The sequence below is a fragment of the Mercenaria mercenaria genome, chromosome 13 (assembly GCF_021730395.1).
Source record: "Mercenaria mercenaria strain notata chromosome 13, MADL_Memer_1, whole genome shotgun sequence".
Taxonomy (NCBI): domain Eukaryota; kingdom Metazoa; phylum Mollusca; class Bivalvia; order Venerida; family Veneridae; genus Mercenaria; species Mercenaria mercenaria.
In genome coordinates, this window is record NC_069373.1 from 21,010,990 (window position 1) to 21,020,857 (window position 9,868).

Below are 9,868 nucleotides of genomic sequence, written 5' to 3' on the forward strand. Positions count from 1 at the left end.
AAGTACTGTGAAATCATTTAAATTTGGGTGGCATGAATTTCACGCAAATGTGGAAAAAGGACTGTTTCGCGCAGGATTTAATCCGGCATTTTTCATTTAGAAATGAAAATATAAATTTAAAAATAAAATAGCGCGGTCTTTAATTCGCGCTTCGGTCCTAGTGCGAAATACACGAAAATTCGTCCTACGCGAATAAAAATGATTTCACAGTATTTGGCAATCACCTTAAGTTGGCAAGTAGTAAGCAATCACCTTAAGTTGGATTGGAGGCTAATCATGGCATTGAAGTAGTTGAAAACTTGGGCATTTTTGAAAGATATAGTTGATATATCACAAAATATTCCTGTTGCGTTCCTTCTTGCATTAAACCCTACTTTAGGAAAATGCTTAAACTTGCTGCTACAACTCCTACTACCCAATTGACTATAGCACAATCTTGCTGTGTTAACTGCGAATTGCTGTTGAACACTTTCATATTGGTGCAAGATCAACTTGCAACCCGTCGCCTTTCTTATTTCAATATGGATGTGAAAGTGAATCAGGGTAGCAACAATGTTACATGCATGTGTACTTCTAGAAAGTAATGTTATCAATTTATGTTGACTTTTATTGATTTTTTATTATGTCTCCCACCATACAGTGGTGTGGGAGACGTTGATTTACTCTTCTCTGTGTGTCTGTCACAAATCTTGTCTGCGATTTAAGTCAAATATTTCTCATCCGATCTTCACCAAACTTGAACAAAATGTGTTTGACCATAAGTCCTCAGCCAAATTTGATAACTAGCCAAAGTGGCCTAGGCACTTAGGAATTATGGCCCTTGAATGACATTAAATCGGCCTTTTTACTCTTGTCCGCGCGCTCTAAGTCAAACATTTCTCATCCGATCTTCACCAAACTTGAACAAAATGTGTTTGACCATAAGTCCTTAGCCAACTAGCCAGATCGGCCCAGGCACTTCGGAATTAGGGCCCTTGAATTACCGAAAATCGGCTTTTTTTTACTCTTGTCCGCACTATAAGTCATACAGTTCTCATCCAATCTTTACCAAACTTGAACCAAATGTTTTGACCATAACTCCTCAACTAAGTTTTTTACTAGCCAAATCACCACAGCACTTTGGAATTATGGCCCTTGAATTACCCAAAATCAGCCTTTTTACTCTTCAAAGGTATATTTCTTATGAGTAAACAGTATGTAAAGACTGACTTACTATTTAGATGATTAGGCAGTTATGGGAGACGCGCTTTTCTCAAAAGCAGCTCTAGTTGTCAGTTGATGTTATGATATCTTTCAAAGTAAAGTCTGAAATGCTGACTTTTGCACAATCTTGCAGTGTTAACAGCTGACTGTTGTTGAACACTTAAATATTTGGTGCTAGAATAATTCGCTGCCAGTCGCCTTTCTCATCATTTGTATTTTGATTTGAAAGTGAATCTGGCCAGCAATAATTAGCGTAATGATAACTAGAAAAGATCAACAGGTAATCATCTACAAAAAGATCAATAGATTATCATCAACTAATAAATCAACTGGTAAACATCAACTTAAATGAAGGCAATAAAGCACCAAATACCCAGTATTGATAACAAAATTGAATTATGTACTGTAAAACCAGGTATTTTTGTGGATGGATTTACTTTCACTGTATTTGTTAACTGTCCAGAAAAAATTAATTCTGGTGTTAGTGCTACTGTTCTTTTAGATTGTCCTTTATGTTTCGCCAGTGTTGGTAGTATTTTTGGACATGCACCAGTTTTGATTTTAAAAATAGTAAACTTAACCTTTCAAAAATGGCTGATTTTACAGCATACATGTATGTACATGTTGTAACTTGTCCTTAATGTGCATGTCATGTAGTAGGCAGCCAGTTTAAGTTGGTTTGGTGGCTAGTCATGGCAAGTAGAAGGCAGCCAGTTTAAATTGGTTTGGTGGCTAGTCTTGGCAAGTAGTAGGCAACCAGTTTTAAGTTGGTTTGGTGGCTAGTCATGGCAAGAAGTAGGCAACCATCTGAAGTTGGTCTAGTGTCTAATTATAGCAAGTACTGTGAAATCATTTAAATTTGCTGGCATGAAATTTCACGCAAATGTGAAAAAGGACTGTTTCGCGCAGGATTTAATCCGGCATTTTCCATTTTAGAAATGAAAAATAAACTTAAAAATAATAATAGCGCGGTCTTTAATTCGCGCTTCGGTCCTAGCGCGAAATACACGAAAATTCGTCCTACGCGAATAAAAATGATTTCACAGTATTTGGCAATCACCTTAAGTTGGCAAGTAGTAAGCAATCACCTTAAGTTGGATTGGAGGCTAATCATGGCATTGAAGTAGTTGAAAACTTGGGCATTTTTGAAAGATATAGTTGATATATCACAAAATATTCCTGTTGCGTTCCTTCTTGCATTAAACCCTACTTTAGGAAAATGCTTAAACTTGCTGCTACAACTCCTACTACCCAATTGACTATAGCACAATCTTGCTGTGTTAACTGCGAATTGCTGTTGAACACTTTCATATTGGTGCAAGATCAACTTGCAACCCGTCGCCTTTCTTATTTCAATATGGATGTGAAAGTGAATCAGGGTAGCAACAATGTTACATGCATGTGTACTTCTAGAAAGTAATGTTATCAATTTATGTTGACTTTTATTGATTTTTAGCTCACCTGAGCACAAAGTGCTCAAAGGTGAGCTTTAGTGATCACCCTGTGTCCGGCGTCCGTCGTCGTCCGTCGTCCGTCCGTCGTCCGTCGTCAACAATTTGACTGTTAACACTCTAGAGGTCACATTTTTGACCCAATCTTAATGAAACTTGGTCAAAATGTTACCCTCAATAAAATCTTGGACGAGTTCGATATTGGGTCATCTGGGGTTAAAAACTAGGTCATCAGGTCAAATCAAAGGAAAAGCTTGTTAACACTCTAGAGGTCACATTTTTGGCCCAATCTTAATGAAACTTGGTCAGAATGTTACCCTCAATAAAATCTTGGACGAGTTCGATATTAAGTCATCTGGGGTCAAAAACTAGGTCATCAGGTCAAATCAAAGGAAAAGCTTGTTAACACTCTAGAGGTCACAATTTTGGCCCAATCTTAATGAAACTTGGTCAGGATGTTACCCTCAATAAAATCTTGGACGAGTTCGATATTGGGTCATCTGGGTCAAAAACTAGGTCACCAGGTCAAATCAAAGAAAAAGCTTGTTAACACTCTAGAGGTCACATTTTTGGCCCAATCTTAATGAAACTTGGTCAGAATGTTACCCTTAATAAAAATCTGGACGAGTTCGATATTTGGTTATCTGGGATCATAAACTAGGTCACCAGGTCAAATCAAAGGAAAAGCTTGTTAACACTGTTGAAGCCGCATTTATGACTGTATCTTCATGAAACTTGGTCAGATTGTTAATATTGATGATCTTAAGGTCCAGTTTGAATCTGGGTCATGTAGGATAAAAAACTAGGTCACCAAGCCAAATCAAATGAAAAGCTAGTTTACACTAGAGGCCACATTTATGACCATACCTTAATGAAACTTGGTCAAATCTTGATGATCTATAGCTCAAGTTCAAATCTGGGTTAGGTGGGGTCAAAAACTAGGTCACTAGGTCATATCAAAGGAAAAGCTTGTTAACACTCTAGAGGCCACATTTATGACTATATCTTCATGAAACTTAGTCAGAATGTTAAACTTGATGATCTTTAGGGCAATTTTGAATCTGGGGCATGTCGGGTCAAAAACTAGGTCACAGGGTCAAATCAAAGGAAAAGCTAATTAACACTGTAGAGGCCACGTTTATGACCATATCTTAATGAAACTTGGTCAGAATGTTAATCTTGATAATCTTTAGGTCAAGTTTAAATCTGGGTCAGATGGAGTCAAAAAACTAGGTCACTAGGTCATATCGAAGGAAAAGCTTGTTAACACTCTAGAGGCCACATTTTTGACTATATCTTCATGAAACTTAGTCAGAATGTTTAAACTTGATGGTCTTTAGGTCAAGTTCGAATCTGGGTCATGTCGGGTCAAAAACTAGGTCACGGGGGTCAAATAAAAGGAATAGTTAGTTAACACTTTAGAGGCCACATTTATGACCATATCTTAATGAAACTTGGTCAGAATGTTAATCTTGATGATCTATAGGTCAAGTTTAAATCTGGGTCAGGTGTGTTAAAAAAACTAGGTCACTAGGTCAAATCAAAGGAAAAGCTTGTTAAGACTCTAGAGGCCAGATTTATGACAGTATCTTCATGAAACTTAATCAGAATGTTAATCTTGATGATCTTTAGGTCAAGTTCGAATCTGGGTCATGTGGGGGCAAAAACTAGGTCACCGGGTCAAATCAAAGGAAAAGCTAGTTAACACTTTAGAGGCTACATTTATGACCATATCTTAATGAAACTTGGTCAGAATGTTGATCTTGATGATCTTTAGGTCAATAGGTCAGGTGAGCGATACAGGGCCTTCATGGCCCTCTTGTTTATTATGTCTCCCACCATACAGTGGTGTGGGAGACGTTGATTTACTCTTCTCTGTGTGTCTGTCACAAATCTTGTCTGCGATTTAAGTCAAATATTTCTCATCCGATCTTCACCAAACTTGAACAAAATGTGTTTGACCATAAGTCCTCAGCCAGATTTGATAACTAGCCAAATTGGCCTAGGCACTTAGGAATTATGGCCCTTGAATTACAGAAAATCGGCCTTTTTACTCTTGTCCGCGCGCTCTAAGTCAAACATTTCTCATCCGATCTTCACCAAACTTGAACAAAATGTGTTTGACCATAAGTCCTTAGCCAACTAGCCAAATCGGCCCAGGCTCTTCGGAATTAGGGCCCTTGAATTACCGAAAATCGGCTTTTTTTTTTACTCGTCCGCACTATAAGTCATACAGTACTCATCCAATCATTACCAAACTTGAACCAAATGTGTTTGACCATAACTCCTCAACTAAGTTTATTTACTAGCCAAATCACCACAGGCACTTTGGAATTATGGCCCTTGAATTACCCAAAATCAGCCTTTTTACTCTTCAAAGGTATATTTCTTATGAGTAAACAGTATGTAAAGACTGACTTACTATTTAGATGATTAGGCAGTTGTGGGAGACGCGCTTTTCTCAAAAGCAGCTCTAGTTGTCAGTTGATGTTATGATATCTTTCAAAGTAAAGTCTGAAATGCTGACTTTTGCACAATCTTGCAGTGTTAACAGCTGACTGTTGTTGAACACTTAAATATTTGGTGCTAGAATAATTCGCTGCCAGTCGCCTTTCTCATCATTTGTATTTTGATTTGAAAGTGAATCTGGCCAGCAATAATTAGCTTAATGATAACTAGAAAAGATCAACAGGTAATCATCTACAAAAAGATCAATAGATTATCGTCAACTTATAAAATAACTGGTAAACATCAACTTAAATGAAGGCAATAAAGCACTAAATACCCAGTATTGATAACAAAAATGAATTATGTACTGTAAAACCAGGTATTTTTGTGGATGGATTTACTTTCACTGTATTTGTTAACTGTCCAGAAAAAATTAATTCTGGTGTTAGTGCTACTGTTCTTTTAAATTGTCCTTTATGTTTCGCCAGTGTTGGTAGTATTTTTGGACATGCACCAGTTTCGATTTTAAAAATAGTAAACTTTACCTTTCAAAAATGCCTGATTTTACAGCATACATGTATGTACATGTTGTAACTTGGCCTTAATGTGCATGTCATTCTATTTCAGGACTCGAAGATCAGGTTCCCACTTCAGCACAGGATTGAAAAGAAACAGCACACACCACGGTTCACCACAAACCGACCACACACAACCTTCTAAAATATGCTGTAATAACTTACATGTCAGTCTCGGCAAATAAAAGCCTTCTGTGGAAACAGCTTGTTATTTTTATCACACATGTAATTAGTGATTTCCATGTAAATTAAGTCTGTTGTACCAGTTTTATCTTGTGAGATACTAACTGTTAACCATCTACAAACAACTGCATTCAAACTGATCATGAGGGTTTTCCGTATGAGGTATGATAGACGCTTTTCACATAGCTCATTTTCTTGGCATCTATTTTGAGGTTCATGCTTGACATAATTTAAATGTGCTACAGATAAAACTGAAACTGATTAATTTGATTCAATGCCTATTTCTGTACGACATATTCAATGGCATACATTTAATTTAACAAACCTTAAAAATATGTGATGAAATATAAAAACTCACAAAAAATTAAAAACTTAACACCTGCTGTTATTGCATATAAAACAAATATCAAAAAATTTAAAATAATGCCATGAAGTCTCTAAAATACAGTTCAGATTTTTTTTGGAATGTATCAAGTGATTTGCTTTTGCGTAATGATAACGGCAGCTCATTCCACAGTTTTTGACCAGTAATACAGAAACTTCCATTAAATGTTTTGCACTTGTTGTATGGAACAACATAATGACATTCAGAAGTTTCTGACGATCTCAAACCTTGTCTACTTGGAACATACTCTGTAAGCAGTTCTGTTAAATACAAAGGTGCTCTGCCATTGTGGCACTTATAAATGAAAGAAAGTGTCTTAAACTCAGTCCTTGCTTTCATGGTAACCAATGTAAGTCATACAATGCTTGTTTGGAACTGTCAAATTTCCTCCTGTTAAGGACAAGTTTTGCACGTCATGTTTTGAATATGTTGCATCTTGCGCACCTCACTGTTAGCTATACCATACAAATGAAAGAAGCTCATAATTGCTGTGAAATTCTGTTGACTGAATACTGATAAAACGTTTTTCTACATGTATGTATGTTATCTTTATATACGAGAAGAATTTGGGCAAGTTTCCTTAGACCTTTACTATTTTTAGCTGATTTTGTATACTATGTACTCGGGTACATGTATTGAAAAATTTGACCTCTTAAAATTGCTGTCAGGTTTGTCATTGGAGATAAAATATTACAGAAATTGGGGAACTAGAATGCTGACTGGCAGGGAAGTATAAGATTTGATAACCACAGACTTAATGTGTTTCATATAGTGTAAAATCATTTAATTCACCTGGGCATTAAATTTTGTGGGGTTTTTCAACTTTTGAACATAAAATGAATGGTAATTTTACTTGTTCATTGGGATTAAATTTCGTGGATTGTCTCAACCTCGAAAATTAGTGCCCCACGAATATTAATGATTTCACAGTATAACATTAAGTAAAATCCTAAAAGATTGATACCAGGGTGAATGGGCCTGATAAAGTTGATGAGACACAAATCGTTGAATAATAGTGAAAAAAATCCTTTTAGTAATGATACAGTAAAAGTGCATCAATCTCTTAAAAATGGAAGATTTTGTTCCGCTTAAGCAGCTGCATGTACATTGTGTCACTTGACTGGCTGCTTGGGACATGTTTGACTGTATATGGTGTGGGTGGTGATGATGAGACAATCATTTGAAGTTTGAAGCAGGTCTGTTGAGTAGTAACTGGTGAATTGAATATGCATCAAAACTTAACCGAGAATCCAGACACATTGGGGCCAGTTGGATAGCTGTCACTTGTATAGTCGACCTAGTATTTATAATAAAGAAATAATATTTCCTAAAAAGTGATTGTATCATGAGATGCAGCCCAAGTGACATAATAACCTGCATCTTACTGATAGTATAATTATGTCTCACCCAGGAGACATATTGTTTTTGCCCTGTCCGTCCGTCCGTCCGTACGTCACACTTCATTTCCGAGCAATAACTGGAGAACCATTTGACCTAGAACCTTCAAACTTTATAGGGTTGTAGGGCTGCTGGAGTAGACGACCCCTATTGTTTTTGGGGTCACTCTGTCAAAGGTCAAGGTCACGGGCCTGAACATTGAAAACCATTTCCGATCAATAACTAGAGAACCACTTGACCCAGAATGTTGAAACTTCATAGGATGATTGGTCATGAAGAGTAGATGATCCCTATTGATTTTGGGGTCACTCCGTCAAAGGTCAAGGTCACAAGGGCCTGAACATTGAAAACCATTTCCGATCAATAACTAGAGAACCACTTGACCCAGAATGTTGAAACTTCATAGGATGATTGGTCATGAAGAGTAGATGACCCCTAATGATTTTGGGGTCACTCCGTCAAAGGTCAAGGTCTCAGGGGCCTGAACATTGAAAACCATTTCCGATCAATAACTGGAGAACCACTTGATCCAGAATGTTGAAACTTCATAGGATGATTGATCATGAAGAGTAGATGACCCCTATTGATTTTGGGGTCACTCCATCAAAGGTCAAGGTCACAGGGGCCTGAACATGGAAAACCATTTCCGACCAATAACTGGAGAACCACTTCACCCAGAATGTTGAAACTTCATAGGATGATTGTACATGCGAAGTAGATGACCCCTATCGATTTTGGGGTCACTCCATTAAAGGTCAAGGTCACAGGGTCCTGAACATTGAAAACCATTTCCGGTCAGTAACTTGAGAACCACTTGACCCAGAATGATGAAACTTCATAGGATGATTGGTCATGCAGAGTAGATGACCCCTAACAATTTTGGGGTCACTCTATTAAAGGTCAAGGCCACAGGGGCCTGAACATGGAAAACCATTTCCAATCAATAACTTGAGAACCTCTCGACCCAGAATGTTGAAACTTCATAGGATGATTGTTCATACAGAGTAAATGACCCCTATTGTTTTTGGGGTCACTCCGTTAAAGGTCAAGGTCACAGGGACCTGAACATTGATAACCAGTTCCGATCAATAACTTGAGAACCACTTGACCCAGAATGTTGAAACTTCATAGGATGATTGAACATGCAGATGACCCCTATTGATTTTGGAGTCAGTCAATTAAAGGTCAAGGTCACAGTGGCCTGTTCATGTAAAATCATTTTTTGGAAATAACTTGAGAACCACTTGACCTACAATGTTGAAACTTAATAGGATGATTGGACATTCAGAGTAGATGACCCCTTTTTATTTTGAGGTCACTTGATCAAAGGTCAAGGTCACAGGAGCCTGAACAGTGACTTGAGAACCACTAGGCCCAGAGTGTTGAAATTTAGCGGGATGACTGGACATGCCAAGTAGATGATCCCTATTGCAGCCAACCATCAGTGTCTCTTTGACTTTTGCTCCTGACCCCTATATACTTCTTGCCTATAGCACTTTGCATTTGGGGAGACATGCGCTTTTTTACAAAAGCATTTTCTAGTTCTCTTTAACTTCAGTCAGAAATGAACTGTTTTTAGCTCTTGTGATCGCCCTTTGTCCGTTCACAATTTCCTTGTGAACACGATAGAGACCACATTTTGTATTTTATTTTAATCAAACTTGCACACAACTTGTATGGGCATAATATCTCGGTTCCTTTCGAAAACAGGCCAGATCTCATCATAGGTTCCAGAGTTCTGGCACCTTAAAGGGCCAAAATTTGCCATTTATGGCTTTTGCAGCCATATGGAGACTTCATTTATGGTTTGATTTGATACAAACTTGCAAAATATCTTCAACAACAATAAATCTTGGATTCCATGATGTATCTGTCAGAACCAATCGTAGGTTCTGGAGTTATTTTAAATCTGATTGTGAACATGAGAGAGACCGCATTTTGCAATCAACTTTAATAAAACTTGCACACAACTTGTATTTGTATAATATCTTGGTTGCTTTCGAAAACTGGCCAGATCCCATCATTGGTTTCAGAGTTATGGCCCCTTAAAGGGCCAAAATTTGCTATTTTTGGCTTGTGAATAGGATAGACAAACAGTTTGCAATCAACTTTAATAAAACTTGCACACAACTTGTATTGGCATAATATCTCGGTTCCTTTCGAAAACTGGCCAGATCCCATTATGGGTTCCAGAGTTATGGCCCCTTAAAGGTCCAAAATTTGCT

At 37.5% G+C, this 9,868-nt stretch overlaps 1 protein-coding gene across 1 annotated transcript in view; it reads left to right on the top strand.

Moving 5' to 3' along the window:
* The window catches only part of LOC123529456 (60S ribosomal protein L18a-like), a 33,799-nt gene extending 27,921 nt beyond the window's left edge, over positions 1-5,878 (top strand). Inside the window, exon 5 of the mRNA XM_045309785.2 lies at positions 5,730-5,878. Coding sequence (XP_045165720.1) covers positions 5,730-5,822 — 93 coding nt within the window. The 3' untranslated portion in view covers positions 5,823-5,878. The remainder of the gene's footprint in view (positions 1-5,729) is intronic.
* Positions 5,879-9,868: the final 3,990 nt, after the last annotated feature.